This window comes from Camelus ferus, chromosome 8 (assembly GCF_009834535.1).
Source record: "Camelus ferus isolate YT-003-E chromosome 8, BCGSAC_Cfer_1.0, whole genome shotgun sequence".
In the NCBI taxonomy this organism is placed as follows: domain Eukaryota; kingdom Metazoa; phylum Chordata; class Mammalia; order Artiodactyla; family Camelidae; genus Camelus; species Camelus ferus.
This window is the reverse complement of record NC_045703.1, coordinates 21296184-21319423: the sequence shown is the minus strand read 5'-3', so window position 1 is coordinate 21319423 and position 23240 is coordinate 21296184. Positions and strand designations below refer to the sequence as shown.

Below are 23240 nucleotides of genomic sequence, written 5' to 3'. Positions count from 1 at the left end.
GGAGGGGGTATCCAGAGAGAGCAAAGATAGACACAGAGTAGGCAGAAAGGTCTGGGGGAATGAAAGCCCAGGATGAGGTGTGGCTTCAGGAAGGAGAAGACTCATTTTTCTCCAAGGTTGAGGAGAGAAAGCAGTAGACTGTCATGTCACCAAATGGCCGGGGGCTCCGGAGGGCATCAGCAGAAATCAGGCGAGCTTTCATTACCCTGTGACTTAAAAGAATATTGTTGTGTGCCTCTTGTCCCCACTTCTGTGACTTGATGATGAGCTCTCTGTGACCCCTAGAGCTTGAAATTTAAGTTCTCTATCTCCGCTGTGTTTTGAGTCCAGGACTCCCACCACCACACCCCATTTCAGAGCACTCGGGAGGCATGGTCAACCATGACTGGTGATCTCTGGTACAAGTTCATGTGTGCAGAGTTGATCACTGATTCCTAGATAACCCTCTCATCTACCTCTCCACCCTTGCTGTCGTCTGTGATGGAGAATTGCAGCTCAAAGCACCCATCCTTCGGTTCCCTGCATTCTCTAGTCTTGTTCACCTCCAACATGTGCACTTCTTTTTCTTTCCTCATCTGTTTGTCCCTTGATGTTTTCTAACTTTTTTTTTCCTGAGCTGGCTAGCCATATTTGTCATATTGTAAAGTATAGATGAATCTTAAGCGGACTTTTGTATCTACCAAGACGTCTCGCTTGTCTTTATCTTGGGGATCTAAATAAATGGGAGAAAAGAGCTGAAGAGAAACCCAGGGAACAGACCTCTCTCTCTCTCTTTGGACTGCTGGGTCTTAGAAAAGGTGTGAGGCGGTGTATTTTTCCACAGGGTGCAGAAAGGTGGAAAACCTCATCAGGAACAGAGACCGGTCTCGGTGAAAATGAAAATGCAAGTCAATAGCACCTGAGGACTTTGAGGAAGCCGGGCAGCCGGAGTAGAATCGCTCAATAGGATTTTGTGGAAACCTCCTGTTGCTTCAGAAAGAAATTAGTAGGCTGACTTCTATGAAACTGCCGATGTTGTTAAACCATTTTGATTGACAAAATAGACATTTTGATAGTTTGACTGAATGTGTCCCTGATTCAAAATATACTTGTAAGCTTTTAAAGCACAACAGTCATAACCCTTTTGAAAGTTGGGAGCTGCCTTCCTTGATTAGGTGTGAGAGTCCCTTTCTGTAAATCTTCTTTGGTCACAATAGTAAATGCTATACATGTACATTCAGTTCTCATGGACCGTTACTCATGCTGCGTGGTCATGTACCCACAGCTGAAACTGGAGAAGATGTTGGTCACACGCTGGGACAGCTTCCCCGGGGACCGGCCCTAGCCTGACTTCAGCTCCTGAGATCTCCAGATTCTTTCTCTAGACAAGCAGTTGTTACAAAGGGGCGATTTTGCCCCAAAGGGGAAATTGAACAACGCTTGGAGGTGTATTTGTCTTGGCTGGGGGTGGGAGGCTGCTACTGTCATCTTGTGGGCAGAGGCCAGGGATGCTGTTAAACATCCTGTGATGCCCCCCACAACCAAGAATTTTCTGGCCCCAAATGTCATCAGTGAGAAGGCTACGAAACTTGTTCTAGACTGAGCCATCAGGGAACTTAAGAAAACACACACACAAATCGTAGTTCTTAGTGGTGAGCGTGAAAAATGGGTAAGGAGATGGACAGAACTTGGGAGAAGGTTTGGAGAGAATCTAAGAGAGCAAAACTGATGGCTTAAAGCCTAGACTTGTGAGACCTCTCATCTGCAGAGCACGCTCAGAGCACTAAGACCCGGACAGTTTTAAAGAAGGGCTGGCTCACACTGGGGTCTGGGCTCTGAGGAGTTGACTAACCAATTTCCCTTTCCGCTACTGCCACCTGTCATGTCGCAATTTCTGACCGTCTCTCATTTTTATCTCCATTAACTCATCAGTACACGTGGTCTCATCAGCTGCTTTTCCATGTCTCTAAAGCAAACAGAAGGCCTTTTTTCAGCTTTTCCTTTATTTACCCCCCCTTCTTCCCCTAGGAATTAAGGATATATATGAAGAAGAGGCTGAAATATTCTTATTTCACTGAAATATTTTTTCTCTTTTACTGCAGTAAAGTGATACTATGTATATATTTATATACTATATATATATATTTATATACTATATATTATGTATTAAATATATATCGTGTTAAGTGATATATATTTATGTGTTAAATAATACATAAAATAAATATGTATTAAGAACTGGAGTTGTATTCCCTGGTATTTCAGAAGGAAAATAGACTTGGGTCTCTTTTGGACATTTCCTTCTAGGAAATTCTGTAGAGGGTTGTGAAGGATAAAGACAAAGAAGGCTTTGGGTAAGGCCAAGGGGATGGGATGGTGCTGGGAGATGTTGCCACAGATGCTCACCTGGAGAAGGAGCAGGAGTGGAAGACGAGACCCAGCCCTGTACTAGCCTTGGGGTGAAAAGTGCGTGAGAATTTGGGAGAAACCCTGAGGTTAGGCTGTAGCCTCAGCAAAGGAGGAAAGTTCTACATGTCTGCAGTGGGAGTTGTCGCTTCTGGATACTGTTTATTTCTAGGAAACACAAGCTTCTCATATGTGGGTCGGGGGCTCGAAGGGAATCAGAAAACTCATGTCTAGTTTCTGTTGCTTGAACCCTAACTATGCAACCCTGTGTTTCTTTATGGCTCTAGAGCGCTCCAAGAGGTGATGCTGAATATAAAGAGCTAACTGGGGATGAAATGACTGTTCTTTTCTGAGGATGGAGTAGGAAGTGATGGGCTGTGGTTAGTGCACGAGGGACTTGAATTAGACATTTAAAAAGACGTGCAGGGTTGATCAGGGTTGGGGTATGGTAATTTACTAACATGGCAATTTTTCCCAAGAGACTCCAAAAATGCTGTTTGGGGATAACTTAAATCTAAGCCCTTTAAGCTTATTTTTAGTCCAACTCTCTGTGGAAAACAAAAACAGAAGTTAAGAGCTTCATATAAATAGGACATGAGTTCGTTTACCTGACACACTTGAAGACTAGACACAGGTAGATCATCGTGTGGCAGTAGCAGGAAATCAGAAACCCAAGGTGCACGTATCTTCTAGAATCTCCCTGGCAACGAAGTCAGCAAAGGCCATCCTTCCAGCAGTTACTGCCAGCTTAAAGAACTGGCTTGAGATTCTTTGCGGATTGCCCAGAACACCGTGATCTTCTGTTTCAGTGGTTCTGTTACAAAGGTCATCTTCTACCTCTATAAGACTACCTACTTTTTAGTGCATCCTTTTAAACTTCTGTTCGTATCCATTGTCAATCTGGTTCTTAAAGCATAGAGTTCTTTTGAGAACCCCGTGATAAATTATAAGAAAACAACTGAAAGAAGATAAAATATAAAAGCAACATAGTACTATGGCTGATGGACATACGTGATTATTTCTACCTCATGAATGAAGACTCCAGGTTAAAGAAATCCAATGACTTGCTTAAAGGTTACATTGTTAATGCCAGAACTGGCTGTGTACAGATCCTTAAAGACACAAATGTAAACTTCCAATTTTTGTCCAAGGATTTCTACTACCCTAGAGTTAACTGAGGGTGCAATATTTGGTACATGGACTGCTTACCTGCCCCCCAACCCTGCAATCTGAAGCAATCATGGTCCATGCCCTGGGTCCAGGATCATGCAGGCAGTTGGGGGGGCACATGTGCCGGCTCCTTGAAGCTCTACGAGTCATGACCCCGCATTCGGGAGGCAGCATGGTCAGTGTCTCCTCTACTCCAGTTGGTCGGAAGAATCACAGTCAGTGATCTATAGTGTTTATTTTGAAAAGTTATTAGTGCCTGCATCTCAAACCAATCCATGTTTAGAACACTGCTGGGTATAGTTTCCATGATGCTTACATGACTGACATAATTTGTGGGACATCCTTTTATGTGATCCATGAATGATAGGCATACCTTTGGATGTAGCTCAAACATTGTGCAGGGCATGGGGCTCTCTGTGGATGGGAGTGAAGTCGGAGAGGAGAGTGACAAAAGAGGTGGAAGTGGGTAGAAAGAGAAACAAGAACACGCGTACAAGCGTGTGCCTCACCTACACTGCTTCTCTTTCCCTGAGGGTACGAGGGGCAGTTCATCCAGTTGCTCAGATGCTACAAGCTTATCATTCTTGATGCTTCTCTGTATCTCATGCCTCTCATCAAATCCGTCAGCTAATCTTCTTGGCTCTACCTTGGAAATACCCAGAATCCTACCTTTTGTTTTCCTGCTTCTGTCCCATTGTCACACGGATACAAATTCATTATCACCTCTCACCTGAACTATGGCAGCAGCCTCCTTTACTTGTCTCCCTAACTCCACTCCCTCTACCCAGCATGTGCCTATTGCCACTGGAGTAGTTCTCCAAAATATAAGCTGGATTGTGTTATTCCCTTGATCAAGCCCTCTAGGGATTCCCCATCGCATTTTAATGAAATACCAGATCCTTCCTGTGACCTGTAATGCCCTCATGTACTGAGTTGCCCTGTCCAGATCATTCTCCATCTGCCATGCTCTCCCTTTTCTCACTCTTCTCCAGGCACCCTGACTTTCTTGCTGTTTCTGGAGTCCATCAGGCAGGCTCTTACCTCGGGGCCTTTGCATTTGCTCTTTGTGCTGCATAGAACATTCCTTTCTCACTGCGTGTAGGTCTCTTTAAATGTCACTTCCACGGGGCAGCCTCTTCTGATCACCCTACCTGAAAGTACCCACTATTACCCTTTATCCCTTTATTTTATTTCTCATCACATCACTTAGCTTTGCCTGGCACGTGATAAGCATTCAGTAAATATTTGTTAATGAATGAATCGATTGAATTAATTAACAGAGTATGCCAAGTCCTTTTGTGATGTAGCTCGCCAGAGTGCATCTAATTATAATTGTGTTTGTGTATCCATCCCTTTTAGTGTGTATTTTACTATATATGTGGTAGAATATGTATATATGTGTGTGTATATGTGTGTGTGTACATATATATCAAGCACAGTATCTAGCACACAGCCCAGTATATTATCAAAGCATCCATTCCTCATAGTGTATCAGGCTCTGTGCTAGATAGTTTGCTTGCATTACCCCCTTGAATAAAACAGCTATCAGATCAGTGCCATTACTCTCCCTATCATAGTATTGCAGAAGTGGAGGTTAAGAGAGGCAGCTTGGCCCAATTATTAACTAATGGACGCTAATTGAACAGGATGCAGTCTGGCTCCAAAACTTTAACTGAGTGACTTGACTGTGCTATCGGTAGATGACGTCTCCTCATTTTGAATTTGCCTGAATCCTTCAGGGGAACAAATAGGATAAGAAGGAGACTTTTGTACTATATATTTCTACAAAGGACTACCAAAAATTACAAAGCATAAGTATTTTTCTCTAAGATGAACGAAGCCCCCTTAGTAGTTTAGGAATACGATTAAAATTCACGTCTAGTAATGTGAAAATGCAAATAATGTTTTTATTCAGCTGTATGGACTAGATTAAGTGAAACATTAAACATTAACATTTTCCACCTTTCTATTTAAAGAATTTGTTTGAAGAAGGCGACCTGTTGCTACATTCTGCAAATCCTATTCATCGAATGGTGGACATTTACAGACTGCTCCCCTGATATCTGTAAACTCAAAGGTGTTTATTCTTTGATTTCCTGCTCCTCCATCCTTGTCACCTACAGTCGACACCTGAGGGGCATCCTTCTTACTCTTGCTGTCACTGCCTTTACTGTCATCTACATAGCTCTCAGCACCTCCCCTTTACGCCTCTCTCCCCATTCAGCCCTCACGAGATCATTCGTTTTACATGCTCAGTCCTGCCTAGACTTGCCACAGTTCTCGCAGCACCTCTCATCCAACCTCTTCTCCTTTGGGATGTCCATGGGATGCCCCAAAATATAAAGGAATATGCTCCTTCATATTTTTGTCCTGATTGTTTTCTAGTCTTGGCCCCATGCTACCCCAGAATGTCCATATGCAAAATATATACTTTATAAAATGACTTCACATCATTAAGTCTTTCTGCGTGGGAGACAGACACACTTTCTTTCTCCTTCCCCAAATATCATCCTTTCAGTGGTTTACTCCTCTATCCTAGTCCCTGTAACCAGCTCACCCGAAACAGAACTTCTATGCACAGGGCACTTATCTCAAGGGAAGGCATTGCTGGGGTTGTTGAACACTCTGTAAAAGCACGGAAGCAATGTCATTTTGAGGAGCAGTGAGACACTCAGAGGATATTAGAGCTGGAAGACACTGTGGAGATCATAGGCCTGGTTCCTTTTGTTGTGTTTTGTGTGGGTTGTTTCACTTAAGATGCTTTTGGCTGCCTGTAACAGAACATCCTAAGAAAGGAATGAACAAGGTTATTGACCATCTGTAACAAGAAGTCTGGAGGTGGGGCAGTTCCTGGGTTTGATTAGCAGCGCAGCGACATCACCACAGAACCAGGTGCTTTCCGTGTTTCCCCTCTGCTGTCTTCAGCCTGTTGGTGAAGCCTGTACTTCTGTGTCAAGGTGACCATGATGTCACAGGCATACTCAGCTACATCCATTGAGAGAGAAGACATGTGTCCAGTCTGTTAATTATACAGCGCTGCTTACTCCAAAGGGAAAAGTTTTCCCAGGTGGTCCAGCATGTCCATGGCTAACTACAGGGGAAGCAGGGATTGTGCATTTCGAGCATTTTTAGTCTTTCTGGTGGGTCAAAGGGAAGACTCTGACGGTGCAGAAGAGAGAAGGAAATAGCTATTGGTGAGGCAACCATTAATGTCTGCTGTTAGTACTGAACTTGAGAAGAAGAATTCTTGAGTTCTGAACCATCCTGCATCATTCTCTTTTTGTATTGTCCAAATTGGAAGGATTAGTTTCTCTTTACAGATGTTTAAGCTCTCTGATGTTAACTAGCAGGAAGGAAGGGAGGGAGGAAGGGAGTGAGGATGGAATGAAAAAATATATACATTTAAAAGAACTGTAGTTAATGTATTTACATATGTATTAGTTCATGGGGCAAAAACTCTGAGATAATATGATGTATCAGGAATGCTTAAAAACTGCATATTAGTGTGTTGCTGGACTTCCATCTGTAGCATCTCATTTTCTTTTGGGGGCTCAAGTCTAGATGATGATTGTAAGATAAAAGAATGACAAGTCTTTGTTGTCTTTCCTGGCATTTAGTTTAAGGAAAATTGCTGTTTTACTGGGTTTTGACAGAATCATGTAATTGAACTAAGGGAGAGATTTTTTTTTTAAGTACAGTTGATTTACAATATTGTGTTAGTTCCAGGTGTACAGCAAAGTGATTCAGTTATTTTTTTTCAGATTATATTCCATTTTAGTTTATTACAAGATGTTGAATATAATTCCCTGTGCTTTGTAGTAAATCCTTGTTGCTTGTCTATTTTATGTATAGTAGTTTATATCTGTTAATCTCACCTCCTTATTTGTCCCTCCCTCCGCCATCTCTCTCCCCTTTGGTAACCATAAGTTTGTTTTCTGTCTATAAATCTGTTTCTGTTTTGTATATAGATTCATCTATATTCTTTTTAGATTCCAGGTATAAGTGATATAATATTTGTCTTTCTCTATCTGACTTACTTCACTAAGTGTAATGTTCTCAGGGTCCATCCATGTTGCTGCAAATGGCAATATTTCATTCTTCTTTATGGTTGAGAAATTTTCTATTGTGTGGAATGATATCTGTATCTATATCTATCTCACATCTTCTTAAGCCAGTTGACTGTTGATGGGCACTTGGTTTGTTTCCATGTCTTAGCTGTTGTAAATACCGTTGCTGTGAACATTGAGGTGCATATATCTTTTTGAATTTAGAGTTCATTTTTTCTAGATACATACCCAGGAGTGGGATTACTGGATCATACAGTTTTTTAAGTTTTCAGTTTTTTAAGAAACCTCTCTACTGTTCTCTACAGTGGTTGCACCAATTTACATTCCCACCAACAGTGTAGGAGGATTCCTTTTTCTTCATACCCTCTCCAGCATTTATTATTTGTAGACTTTTTGAAGAGGGCCATTCTGACCAGTGTGAGATGATCCCTCATTGTGGTTTTAATTTGAATTTCTCTAATAATAAAAGGTGTTGAGCATCTTTTTATGTGCCTGTTGGTCATGTGTCTTTAGAAGAGTATCTGTTTAACTCTTCTACCCATTTTTTGATTGGGTTGTTTGCTTTTTCAATATTATGTTTTATGAGCTGTTAGTATATTTTAGGTATTAACTCCTTGCCTGTTGCATTGTATACAAATATTTTCTCCCACTTTATCAGTTGTCTTTTTGTTTTATTGATGGTTTCCTTTGCTGTGCAAAAGCTTTAAAGTTTGATTAGGTCCCATTATTTTTACTGTTATTTCTCTTGCCTTGGGATATTGACCTAAGAAATTTTGCTACGATTTATGTCAGAATGTTTTGCCTACGTTCTCTTGTAGGAGTTTTATTGTATGGTGTCTTACATTTAGGTCTGTAAACTATTTTGAGTTTATTTTTGCATATGGTGTGAGGAAATGTTCTAATTTCATTGATTTACATTTAGCTGTCCAGCTTTTAGGGAGAGATTTTTAAATGAAATAGAAGATACCTGTCTAAATGTAGGCTGTGACAAATGCATATGTAACAATGAAATAGAAAGTCATTCTTCCTGTCTACTTTGGTGACTCAGTCATGTCCATTAGGAGTTATGGAAAGAAATAGCCTCTAATACCTATCAATTTTATCATGAAAGTGTTTTAGATTGAAGCAGGTAATGATCAGCCAGTCACGGCCATCTCATTTAATAAGTTTCTTCTATGTGCCAGAGCCTATGTTAGGTACTGGGGATCCAAAGATATAGATATGACCTCGTTTCTACCTGTTGGACCTGGAGCTCCGATGGGGCAGAGACATATGTAAGCAATTACAATTCTAGGTAATAAAACTGCAATAGAGATGTGTAAAGTAAGGATTAGCACAAATGACAGTGCTGTCCTATAAGGTAGTGAATATTATCCTCATTTCTTGGTGAGAAAACAGAGGCCCAGAGTGGTCAAATTAACTTGTCCAAAAACAGCAGAGTCAATTTGTGAGCTGGATCTCTGGCCCCAAGTCCAGTATCCTTTACTTCACTCTGCATGGAAAAGAAAATCAAGCATCACTTCCATTTGAGGACAATGTCAGGAAAAACTGACGGAGGTTGTGGTATTTGAGAGTGTCCAGGGGAGATGAGATTTCAGCAGGGTGAGGATGGAGGCATTCCGGGCCCACGAGGACAGCAGGAAAGGTTCAGTACCATACTGTTGGCGCGCAGTTTGTAGCCAAGAAAAAAGCATGGACGGTAGCTGAGCCTTCTAATGAAAGGCCCTGTATTTAGGGTTGAGATGTTTGTATTTAATTCAGTGGACAGCTTGGGACAGGCTGGGGGAGTGAGGAGGTGACTGCTGTAGTCAGATGGCTACACTCTAGCAGTTTTTTGCCCACAAATATGTCTAGTTGGGCTGGAGGTGAGCCAGAGAGCCGGCTGTAGAGCCGTCCAAGTGAGAGGTCACGAGGCCCATACCCTGAGCTACCTTCTCATGTGGCTCAAGTGGATGAGAGTCTCGCATAGTCGTGAAGAGGAAGCAGGCGATTGCAGATTTGAGAGTAATTCAGGTTTGCTGCTATTTCCTTATTTTAGTGAACAATTATTTACAACTCCTTAAATTTGTTTTCCCTTTGACATCTATTTCCTTTACTCTCTTGATGATGCTATCTTGCCTCAGAGAGATTTTTCTAAGACATTTTTTAATTGCTTAAAACTACCGAAAAGAGAGAGAGATACTTGTATTTACCCTCCTGCCTGAAGCAGCTCAGAAGCTGGACATAGCACATGGAATAACTGGTTTCAGGATGTTGGACATTCAACAGTAAAGGACAGTGATCCCTGAGAGATGGAAAGTGGATGAGGTTAGCTCTTGGACTGTCCCAGTCCACTGTCCTGAGAGGGTCCTGTGCTGTAGCACTGGGTGCAGAACCCCAGCTGGATCCTAGTGGTCTCCTGAATGGTCGAGATGGAGCAGGTTCTTTGAGAACATCTATGCGGTTCAAATGCCTTTACCCAGACTGAGCAGAAAAGAGGAAAGGAGATGTAAATGACCAGTATCAGATAATTAAGAGAGGGGATGACATCACTACTGATTCTGTAGATGTTAAAAGGACCATAAGGGAATACTGCTGATGACTTGAGGCCAGTAAATTCAGCAACTTATATGAAAATGACAAATTTGTTAAAAGGCACAAACGACCAAGCCTCATTCAAAAATAAAATTAAATCCTGAGTAACCCTGTATCTATTAAAGAAATTGAGTTTATGGTTATAAACCTTCTAACAAAGAAAACTATAGGCCAAAATGACTAAATTGGTGAATTCTTTCAAAACTTTATTTATAAAAGAACCTCAAACTTTCTGGAAGAATACATGAACTCTTCCAGAAAATTGAAAATGAGAGAACATCTCTCTACTTATTTTGTGGGGTCATCATTACTCTGATCCCAAAACCAAAGATGTTACAAGAAAAGAAAAACTATAGACCAATATCCCACATGAACACAGATGTAAAAATTCTTACATTTTAGCAAATCAAATCCAACAACATTTAGACAAAATATCATGACCAAAGAGGTTTATCCCAGGAATGCAGAGTTGGTTTAGTACTTGAAAATAAGCCAGTGTAATTTCAGTCAATAACAGACTGAAAAAGAAAAGCCATATGATCACTGTTTGACAAAATCCAGTATTCATTCATGAGAAAAACAGTCAGCAAACTAAGAAGGGAATTTTCTTAACCTGATATGGGACATCTCTGAAAAATCTACAACTAACATGATACTTACTAGCGAAAGACTGAATGCTTTCCCTCTAAAACCAGGAAAAAGGACAGGGATGTCTACCACTTCTACTCAAATTACACTGGAGATTCTAGCCATTATCATTAAGTTAAAAAAAATTTTTTTTAATTTTTAAAAAAATCAAGTAAGAAGGAAAGGGTATTGAAATTGGAAAGAAGTAAAAACTGACTTATCACAGATCACATGATCATATATGCAGAAAATGTGATAGAATCTACCAAAAAGAACTGGAAAGTGACTTCAGCAAACTTGTAAGATACAAAGTCAGTATACAAAATAAGTTGTATTTCTCAATACGGCAATGAGCAATTAAAAATTGAAATGGAAAATAAACAAGATCATTTGCCATATCATCAAAAAATATGAAATACTTCAGAATGCATCTGACAGAATATGTGTGAGACTTATATACTGAAAGCTGCAAAGCATTGCTGTGAGAAATTAAAGCAGATCTAAGTAAACTGAGAGACAGACCATGCATATGGACTGTAAGTTGCCAGTTCACCTCCAATTGATCTGTAGATTCAACATAATCCCAATTAAAATCTCAGGAGACGTTTTTGTTTAAATTGATCAGCTCCATCTAAAAATTATATGGAAATAAAAGGATCTAAAGAGCTAAAAACAACTTTGAAAAAAGAACAAAATTGGAAGATTAACTTTACCTGATTTCAATAACTACCATAAATTTATAGTAGATGAGATAGGGTGATATTATTGTAAATATGAACAAATAGATCAATAGAACAGATTGAAAGAATAACTTAATAGACTCAAAGATAAGTGGTCAAGTTGATTTTTTTTCCAAGTTGGTTTTTTAACAAAGATGCAAAAGCAGTTCAGTGGGGAAAGAATAGTTCTTTCAACAAATGGTGCTGGAAAAATTTGATATCGATCCATTAAAAAAAATGACCATATATCCATTCCTCATACCACTTATAAAAACTAGCAATGTATTATAGACCTAAATGTACAATCCTAAAACTGTAAAACTTCTAGAAGAAACATAGGAGGAAATAATTGTGACCTTTCCTTAAGCAAAGATTTATTAGATATGACACCAAAAGCATAAACCATGAAAGACAAACTTGATAAATAGGGCTTCACCATAATTTCTGTTCTATGAAAGACACTGTTAAGGGAATGAAAAAGCCGTAGACTGGGGAAATATTTACAAATCATGTATCTGATAGAGGACTATATCCAGAATAACTCCATAATGAGAAAACAATCTAATAAGATGGGCAAAGAATATCCACCAATGGCAAGTAAACTAATGAAAAGCACATGAAAAACACTTTCAACGTCCTTAGTCGTCAGGGAACTGCAAAGAAAAACCACCGTGAGATACCACACTGTGCCTGTTAATGGTAAAAAAATGAATACACTGAAACACTTATATACTGGTGGTTGGAATGTAACATGATACAATCATTTTGGAAGTAGTTGGCAGTTTCTTAAGTATTTGCTCCCAAATGGCTTACACATTCTACCCCTGGGCAGTTACCCAAGGGAAAGTAAAGCATGTGTCCATACAAATACTTGTATGCAAATGTTTATAGTAGCTATATTTGTAACCAAAAACTGGATGTCCATCAACAGGTGAATGGATGAACAGTTTTGGCATGTCTATAAAACAGAACACACTTCAGCTATAAAAAGGAATGAACTATTTTTAATTAATTTATTTTTTATTGAAGTAGTCAGTTTACAATGTTGTGTTAATTTCTGCTGTACCACATAGAGATTCAGTTATACATGTATATTCATTTTCATTATAGGCCAGTACAAGGTATTGCATATAATGCCCTGTACTACAGCAGGACCTTGTTGTTTATCTATTTTTTATATAGTAATTAGGATCTGCAAATCGTGAACTCCCAGTTTATTCCTCCATGCCCTCCCCTCTCCCCTCTGGTAACCATAAGTTTATTTTCTATGTCAGTGTGTCTGTTTCTGTTTTGGAAATGAGTTCATTTAACTATTGATACAGTCAACAGCGTGAATGAGTCTCAGAATAATTAGGCTGAGCGAAAGAAGTCAGACTTCCCCCTACCCCTGCCGAAAGAGAAAACTATGATTTTCTTTACAGAAAATTTAGAAAATACAAACTAATGTATATTTACTGAAAATAAATTGGTGGTTGCTAAGGGACAGTGGGGGAGGAGGATGGGGTGGATGTTGGAAGGCAGATTTATAAAAGGGATTGAAGAAGCCTTCGGGGTGATGGGTATGTTCATTATCTTGATTTTGGTCGTAGTTTTACGTTTGTCAAAACTTATCAAAGAGTATGCTTTAAATACATGCAGTTTTTTGTATTCAGTTATACTTCAGTGAAACTATTTTTTAAACTGCCAGAACGATACCAGAACTGTCTTCCTAAGTTCAGCTGAGACTTTGAATTCTAAGGAATTTAAGTATGATAGAGATTCAGCATTTAGAGTCCCACAATTTTCAAGAATATTTTTCCACATGTTTATGTCTTTGTTTTGTTTAATTTTTTGAAATTCTTTACATAGAAACCCTTTATTTCATGAAGAGGTAGAGCAGTATAAACTCACATAAACTACTGGTGAGAATTTAGATGGGTGCAATCACCATGTAAAGACATTTCATGATGTAAAATATGTGCTTACTGTACAACCTAGCAATTCTCTTCCCAGGTATACACCAAGAATAGCAGCTTTCAGATTGCTTGTCTCAGGACTCCTTTGTATTCTTAAATTATTGAGGAATTCAAAGAGCTTTTGTTTATGTGAGTTATATCTTTAGATATTTCCTGGTATTAGAAATCAAACTGAGAAAGTTTAGAAATATTTTTCATTTTAAAATAACTATAATAAACATACTGACATGTTAACACAAATAATACTTTTGGGGAGAATAATTGTTTTCCAAAACAAAAAAAAGTGAGAAAAAGGTATTGTATATTTTTACAAATCTCTTTACTATCTTGCTCAATATAAGATGGATGCTTATATCTGTTTCTATATTCAGTCTTTTGGAATATACTGTTTTAACTGAAGTGTATGAGGAAAATTTGGCCTCGCAACGACAATTTGAAAAGGGAGAGCCTCTTCAGATAATTGTGGATATTTTTTGATACTACATCCTAACTCTCTAAGTGATAGTTTCTTAAATTTCAATTCCAATGTTGAATGTGAAACCAAATCAGTGAACTTTTTGTCCTCTGTTGCATTAAAACCCATTGGCATTTGTTGATCTGTACTTTGAATGTATTGAACGCATTATTTTATAACATTATTCACTAGTCATTTGGAAAATATTGGCTGAGTTATTCACATCTTCCAAATGTTGACACATTTCATTATATATTATCAACAAATGATACTCACTAATATTACCAACAGTCTTTATCAGAAAAATCTCAAAGACCTGGAAGCTGCCAAGCTTACCATGGCAGACATAAGTCTTCTAAAATTCTAATTTTTACTTGAAACCAGATTGAATTTTATCAGTGGCAACCAATACTGCTATTCATTTTCTTTGAAGTGACAGTCTTGCTTTCTTTATTTTTGAGAAAACAACTATTGAATACTATGTCTGACTCATTGATGGTTTGAAATCTGTCGATCATTCTTTCAAGTAAAAATGGTAGTCTGTGAAAAAAGTGATTAGTTCTGCTCACAATTCAAGCACACAGTTGCTTTTCCTTGAGATAGGCATTGTTCTTTGTTAGGCATAAGAAGTGCTTTATGCATACTTCCCATTTAGGGACAGAACAGAGTCAGCAAATATTTTCCATAAAGGATCAAAGAGTAAATATGTTAGGTGCTGTGGACCACTGAATTGAGTTTGAGTTGAGTGTTGTAACCAGTCAGCTACATCACTGCATTGTGCAAGCAGCCTTAGACAATATGGAAACAAATGGGCATGACTGTGTTCCAATAAAATTTTATTTACAAAAACAAGAAGCAGACCACATTTGCCTGGCAAGCTGTAGTTTGCCAGCCCTGACATAAAAGTTTTAAAAAGATGAGAATACTAAGGTTAAGACTTGATAAAATTAATAACTCACTACATCGTCAAAGACATGCTTCCCAGTCATGCTGTCATCATTCTTCCACCTCCACTAAAGAGCACCTGCTCTTACCTCTCTCCTTTGTGTGCCCTCCTCTCTGAGGCTAACCCCAACACTGAGCTCCAGATTCTAGAGCTTATCCTGCCTTGAGAACTTCTGTAAATTATCTCTGCTCTCTTTTCAAACTCACCTTTTTGGCTTTTCCTTCTTGGTCTCAGATGTGCTTAAGTGTCTCCTATCTTTAAACCATTAAAGTCTTCCTAGTACACATTTCTTTTTTGGAGGGATGGGGGAGAGGAGTGGTAATTAGGTTTACTTACCTAGTTTTGGAGGAGGTACTGGGAATTGGACGCAGAACCTCGTGCATGCTAGGCGCACACTCTACCACTGAGCTATACCCTTGACCCTCCCCCCCGACACACACCCAGTCTGTGTTTGGGCTTTGCCTCCTTTACAAGGCAGCAGCCTCCTACTTGTATGTTCTGTTCTTAGGGTTCTGTTTGCTGGGAATTTATGTGGTATTTGATCCCAGTGACCACTGATTGCTTCTTGAAATTTTTGGAAGCTCTCTTCTTCGTTGGTTCCACAGTTTCACTTTCTAGGCTTCTCTTTACCATTCTGACTTTTCTTGCTCTCAGTTTTCCTCCATTCATCCCTTAAATGTTGATCTTTCTTGGTTTTGATTCTTATTTTCTTATGTATAATATATCATTTTTACCGTTCTTTGTATATGTAGGTTGCCTTGTCTACTTGCATGATTTCAGCTCCCATATCATTGCTGATGACTCCCAGATTTGTATCCAGGCCAAGTGTTTCCCCTGACCTCTAGAACACACTTCCAGTCCCCTGTCAGACATCTCAGCTTAGAGCTCCAACAGCTACTTCCTGTGTATCATGTCCAAAATAGTGTGTGTCTCCTTTGAAATCAACTTGCCTCCTATTTAAGTAAAAAGCATTAACACTGGGCCCCAACTAGAACTCTGGAATTAGTTAAGTTTCCTTTCCCCCTCACCTCTAACATCTATGTGCTCACCTGCAAATCCCCGTCAACCATACGTCCTCAATGTCTTCCTGCTGCGTGTAGTATCTCCTGTGCCTCCCCTGCCGTTTCGTTAGTTCAGGTTCATCTCTCTGGCGCTCAGCTGGGCTTTTCGAACTTCCCCTTGTCCTGTCTTCTAACGTATCTTTCCACACAGAGGTGATTATTCCCGATTTGGCGCCTCTTCTTACTTGCAGGTGTCACTGAGTAATGTGATTGACTGTAAAAGCCAAATCTTATTGATACTTTTCTGCTAAAAGACCTCCAGGGCTTCCCTTGGTCCATAGGGTGAAGCCCAGACTCTTTAATGCCACATGTGAGATCCTCACTGGCCAGTCCCCGGGTCTTTAGTTAAGTTCCCCTCTTCCATCTGCCCACACACACCCAGCCCCCAGAGCACCACAGTTCTCTAAGGACACGTCACCTCTTAACAGCTCCACCCTTTGCAGATTTGCCAAAAATGTCTCCACTCCCCTCCCGTGTCATCGCTGACTTTAGGGTCCCACTCAACCCCTTCCTCCCCATGGAGTCTTTCCTAATACCCCACCATATTCTCATAATGTCATGCATCTATAACAGTATTTACAAACATCTATATTGGGTGCCTACTTTGTTCAGACCGTTGATGTTCTTTACAATAACCCTGAAAGGTAGTAATTATTACCCCCATTTTACAGATGAGAGCCTGAGTCGAACTTGTATTAAGCAACTTGCCTGGAATTACGCATCTAGACAGTCTAAGCTGGGCTCTGGACATGGGCTCTTTCTGCTCTATCATCTACCTCTCTTTACTCTTCTAGGGATTTCCTTATTATCTGGACATGTATTCATCTCCTTTGACCAGCAGTATGTTTCCATATCACCAGTTCAGTAGCTAAAGGAATAGAAGAATTCGTGACTGACACAGAGTTTCAAGTATAAAGCAGTCCCATGATACAGTCTCAGGAAACAATGTTATAGCATAGTGATTTTTCTTTTAAAAGAGCTGTTCATTTATATTTTGGGTCAAACATTTTGGGTTTTGTACATTTTGCTCCACACATGTTTACTGGGCACAGCGTTCTCTGAAATCCTGCACAGGAAACAGATATTGGTATGACAGTTTCCATCCTCAGGGAGCGCTGGTGCAGTAGGAACTTGTGACAGATACACATCTAATGCTGAACAGCCAGCAGGAATAAATAGCCTTAGGTTTTTAAGCAGAGGAAGGTCACATAGTACTGCATGCAAATGGGACCAGGAAAGATTTCCTAAAAGATGAGTAGAATTCCAATAAAGGAAAATCTTGAGGGAGGGCTCTTCAGGGGGATAGAATGTTCAAAATAAATGTAAAGTAAGAAAGAAGCCTGGTTTGGTCCATTTATAATTCAGATCAATTACTGATAAACTCTTTAGTCTTAGAGTTAAGAGCCATTTCAGTGATGGAGTATCAATTTCTTAAAACCAATTTATTATAAAATAAAGAAATGCATAAAACAGGTGTTTTATGTATTTTATGTATATAGCTTAATGAGTACTGAGTATGGATTTTAAGTAAGGAACAGGATGGGCTTGTCTTTGTATTTGTTGCCTGGGATTTCCTAGGCACTGAGTATCCCATGCAGGTCTCTGCAGAGTGGATGCAGCCTGTAGGAGAAGTCCTGAAGTTCTGCTGTCCTGAGGAGGTCACCTTGTGCTGTGGGAAGTGCCTTTCTTAAGTCCACACTGCCCCAGGGTGGCTTTAGCTTCTGTTCATTAGGACATGATCTTTGGCTACCTCAGCTAACTTTTTGACAGTACTCATTTTTTTCTGAATTCTGGGCAGCCCCTCTTGGAACCTATATACATTTTTTTCGTGAGGTATACTTGGAATCATAGCTAATATGTAGATGTGGACAGTGAATATATTGGAAAGATTTACTCTCTTATAAACTCAGGTCAGATCATAGTGATATAATGCATTCATGATGTTCTGTGAAAGCTTAGACGGGCACCATGGAATCTTTCCTCTTTTACTCTTTGTTCTTATTCTGCCACTTACAAGACAAGTGTATTTATTAGCACTCATCAAAACTAAAATACAAGTGAAGTATGCTTTTAGGTAGAGTGTTTAAGAAAATACATTTATGTTACTGCTGTCCAGTGGTGTATAGAATAAGTGTGTGTGTGTTTGAGACATTGTGTGAGGAGTGATAACCCAAAAAGTAACACGAAGCTTAGCTTTCCTGGGGTTTAGAATTTTTAAAAAGTGACATCAATACCAGAAAACGGTGGAAATTTAGAAGAGGATACAGAAGAGAATTCAATAGAAAAAAATAAGCTCCAGAAAAAATAAATACTTCAGGTGAATGTATTTAGGTGTAGGTTTAAATGTTTAAAATTTGAGGTGAATTTTTTTTGCAGTGATTAGTATCATTGACCAAAACCTTCTATTCTCGTAGATTTGATCCAGGCCACCAATGAGACCAACGTTAATATTCCGCAGATGGCAGACACGCTCTTTGAGCGGGCGACCAATAGTAGCTGGGTGGTTGTATTTAAAGCGTTAGTCACGACACATCATCTAATGGTGCATGGAAATGAGGTAAACCATGTGAACTTAACTTTGCCTTTTTTGGTCAGGGATGGAGGCTTTTATAGAGAAGATGGTGCTAACTGAAGGCCCTTTGGGCTTTCATTAATTAGGAGAAAAATAAGAGGAAATGTATGGTTCAAAATCATCTGGAGTACAATTTTGATTTTCTCTTTACCTATTTTTCAAAAAAAAAGTGTTGTCAGACATTGTCTTAGCAATATTGAAGTATTAGCTATGTATATGCCATATTTAATGGACAAAGATGATGGGACAAAGGAACAACAAAATTATCTTTCCTGTAGGAAATATTCCTTTGTGCCTCTAAGTGACAATTGCTTTCATAAAAATGTTTAATTTTGGAGAATACTGACAGACTAAAACTTAGCCACTTTATTTAGGATACCTACTAAATCCTATTAAACTGCAGTGTTTCTGTTATATGCAGAAATGAAAGAGCATATGATTTAATTCTAATTCATGAGTATGAGTCAGTCTTTATTCACCCTCAGAGAAAGCCCGCAGACCAGGAAACTTCTTTCCAAGTTAAAAAGATCACAATGAGAATTTATATTTTAAAAAATTCCCTTTAGTATCAGAAATCGTTTAATGATTTGAGAATTTGATAATTCTAATTTTTGTTTTTCAGAGATTTATTCAGTATTTGGCTTCTAGAAATACACTATTCAATCTCAGCAATTTTTTGGACAAAAGTGGATCCCATGGTGAGAATATTGTGTTTTGACATTTTTTTGCTAATGCTTTTTTATAAACATTTTTTTATTGAGTTATAGTCATTTTACAATGTTGTGTCAAATTCCAGTGTAGAGCACAATTTTTCGGTTATACATGAACGTACATATATATTCATTATCACATTTTTTTTGCTGTGAGCTACCACAAGATCTTGTATGTATTTCCCTGTGCTATACAGTATAATCTTGTTTGTCTATTCTACATATGCCTGTCAGTATCTACGGATTTTGAACTCCTAGTCTGTCCCTTCCCACCCTCCTCCCCCTTGGCAACCACAAGTTTGTATTCTATGTCTATGAGTCTGTTTCTGTTTTGTATTTATGTTCTTTTTTTTTAATTTTTAGATTCCACATATGAGTGATCTCATATAGTTACTTTATAGTGGCTTTCAAATATTTAGTTTTTAGACAATTTAGCATGTGAATTATGTATCTTTTTTTTTATTGAAGTATAGTCAGTTTATAATGTGTTTATCTGGTGTACAGCATAGTGATTCATTTATATATATATATTCCTTTTCATATTCTTTTTCATTATAGGCCATTACAAGGTATTCAGTATAGTTCCCTTTGCTCTATAGTGGGATCTTGCTGTTTATCTATTTTATATATACTAGTTAGTATCTACAAATCTGTTTTTATTGTTTTGTCTTTTTCAATGTTTACCTTTAAAAGTAACAGTGAGTATTCTAGGCCCTCAATTGTTTGTTTATGAAGATGTAAGAAAGCAATGAAATGAAAAATACTTTCCCAATTTAAAAAATCCAGTTTTTAATGTTTTTTGTAAATTAATAGAATTTGAACTGCAATCATTTGTCCGTTCGTCATATTTACTGGTTGCCCATTGTGCGTAAGGCAAGCACACCAAGCAGGTGGATCGTTCTCAGACAACTACACGTATTAAGTCTAAAACAGGTGCTTATTTGAAACAGTGAACAAAAATGCAAGGAAAAATCAGAAGAGGAATCTGTACAAGGATAGTAGCGTAACGAAATTGAATAGTTTCAGAATGTCTCATGCCTAAAATATTTTTCCCTGAACTAGGACTTAACTGAGGCCTGTCTGATACACTTGCTGACCTCATTTTAGAATTGTTTACATTTAAGGAACTTAAAAAACTGGTACTAAGCAAAGCCCAGTTGAAGGTATTTTATTAATTTTATTTCCTCTGCCCCTTCCTCCAGGTTATGATATGTCTACTTTCATAAGGCGCTATAGCAGATATTTGAATGAAAAGGCTTTCTCTTACAGACAGATGGCATTTGATTTTGCCAGAGTGAAGAAAGGGTATGTTTTCTTCTTTCTCATACTTCCCTGAGCAGAGTAAGTCTTTGAGGCATACTTGATTTATCTTAACTAAGTTAAATGCCAACTAATTTCAGTCATGAAGGCCTGGCTTATAATCACCTGAAAAAAGAAACTCAGTATTACAGAGGTTAGTCTTGAGGTTGCAATATGTGTTCCTTTGTTTATATTTTCATGCAGAAAATTGATTTCTGCTCACAGTTGACGTGCTATACCATTTTATTTGCTAAAATCAATTCAGAGTTCTTGAACACCTTTACACCTTTAAATAATTTTAAATGGAGAGAATTTAAACAAGGTTCATTTAAAAGTACAGGGGGAGTTTGGGCTGTAGTTGACGATAGTTACTTCAATGTGGCTTTTTAAAAACTTCACGTGTTTTGATTGGGGTGAAACTGAACTTGGTGAAGTATATGGTGAAGATCTGTAATACTGTCCTATTGTTATACACACACATGTGTGCACATGCACACACACCATAATTAAACTAATTATTAATACTAACCATTGATTAAGAAAATCTCATTGAAATAGAAACACTTGCATTTTAGTTCATAATTACCATTTATTTCCCTCTAAATTTAATAGTTTGAATTTAAGCAGAAGTGTTCAACCATAAATTTGTGCAAATCTTGAATCTGCTTCTAACTTGAAATAAGGGCAACATATTGTAGAAGGTTTAATATTATAGCCTCAAGAATTCACACAAAAAGATATAACTCTTGTTTCTAATAGTTGACCTAACCTTAGCTTTGAACTGCTTCTTTTTTTTAACCATGGTGCTGAGAAAGATAAACTCACCTATTCAAAGTATATTGGCTTCTCATGGGTGAACATTTGATAAAATGAAGGTTTTGACTTCATGGCCATCTCATTTGAGATGGTTCTAGTTCATATGCCTTGCTCTGACTTCTTACATGCCCTGGGCAACCAGGCCTGATATTCTCGGCTGGATTGTGACCTCACCACAGTAGGTCCACTTCTGCCCCCGTTTGGGTACATAAGGGCACTTCAGGGTGCTTTCCCTACTGTGGAAGTGGGAGGGGCCCTGATAGCTGTCTTTATCAGCCCATTCCCACCGCCTGGGCGTTTTCCTCAGCTGTTTCAGTACTGCCGCTCCTTGACCATCACTGGGTACGGGGCTCCCTCAGAGGCCTGGCAGTTGGTAGAGCGTTCAGTGCCCCCTGTGCTGCCCCCTTCAGCACTGACCTCCAGTCGCATTCTCTGCAGCTGGTGAAATTCAGCTCTGTTTGGCCAAACTGCGTATCAGAATGCATTTTTCTTCACTTGATGGGTAAATTGTATAAATTTTGTTCCTAGTCCTATAGGTTTTGGAGACTTCTAAGACACATTTTCTCTCTCTTTCTCAAAAGCAAAGAAACTGGGGTTTAGGAAACCTAGACTTTTAATACTAGTATTTCTGTTACAGATGTAGAAAAATCCACTTATAAATTCAGCTGACCTCCTTTATCCAGACCACATAGCTTTCCTTCCTGAGGGCAGTGCATAGAGAGCCTTGCCTGTGTGGTTGAGGAGAGACAGTGGGTGAGGGAGGGAAACCAACCACAACCTCTTCACATCTCGAAATCACCGCATGAGATTAACATGGAAATGGGGGGGTGCAGCTCAGAACAATGCACGTGGTCTCGAATTTTCCACATACAAGTAAATTTTACCTTTTTCTTTTTTTTTTTTTTTAATCGTAGGGCTGATGGTGTAATGAGGACCATGGCTCCTGAAAAGCTACTAAAGAGTATGCCCATACTACAGGGACAAATTGATGCACTGCTGGAATTTGATGTATGTATCTCACCATAAACTGTTTCTTACACAATCAATATTGCCTTTTATTCAAGGGTGGGCTACAGATAAAGCATTTTCTCAGGAAGCAGGTTTAGCTCTCCCTCATTGAGATAAATTAGATGAGCACTTACTTTAGGCTGTTAGCACAATAAAGGTGGTTTTGGTTGTCCAGATGGTCAGAGCCGTTTACCAGGTGTTTACTTAAGTCATGGAAAACATGAGTGGTGCATTCTTGTCTTTTTCCCCATGTTCAAAGCAGGATTGCGGCCTCCTGTTGTGTTTGACAGGGTGAAGTAGCTGCAGAAAGTACATTCAGGCAGCTGAATAACCCAGCCTGCTGTTAGAAGTCATTTTATAGAGACTGCTTAAATAGCACCATCCACCAAAGAGAATAATTTTTGTGGTGATGTGGTCCTTCTTCCTGGCAATACCAACATGGCTTGTTTCTTAAAATCTTACCTATATCTTAACTGTGGTGGTAGATACACTAAGTTACACGTGTAGTAAGATTATATAGAATCAAACACACACACACACACACACACAACAAGTAAACCTGGGGAAACCAGGGTAAGATCAGTGGATTGTATCAATATCAGTTTCCTGGTTTTGACAGATTTTACAGTAAAGACTTCACTAGGTGTATATGGAATTCTCTTAACTTTTTTTCTTTCTATTCATTCATTTTTCTTTGCTTTCCTTACCATTAAGAATGGTACTATCTTAATTAAAGGAGAAAAGTCACAAAAGGAAAAAGAGCAGAGCTTGGGGAGTTGTGAGCAAGGATTGGGGGATGGAGAGAAATTATGCTTTGTGTTGGCGATTGGAGTATTTGGTGGGTAAATGCACGCTCTGAGTCTCAGGAGTTATTTTA

At 38.8% G+C, this 23240-nt stretch overlaps 1 protein-coding gene across 12 annotated transcripts in view; it reads left to right on the top strand.

Annotated features, from left to right (window-relative positions):
• Positions 1-23240, top strand: part of SNAP91 (synaptosome associated protein 91) — a 128272-nt gene that overhangs the window by 23110 nt on the left and 81922 nt on the right. For all 12 annotated transcript variants that reach the window (XM_032484528.1, XM_032484529.1, XM_032484536.1 and 9 more), the window contains exons 3-6: positions 18373-18515; positions 19153-19228; positions 20443-20545; positions 22270-22363. In XM_032484528.1, the coding sequence (XP_032340419.1) occupies positions 18373-18515; positions 19153-19228; positions 20443-20545; positions 22270-22363 (416 nt within the window). The remainder of the gene's footprint in view (positions 1-18372; positions 18516-19152; positions 19229-20442; positions 20546-22269; positions 22364-23240) is intronic.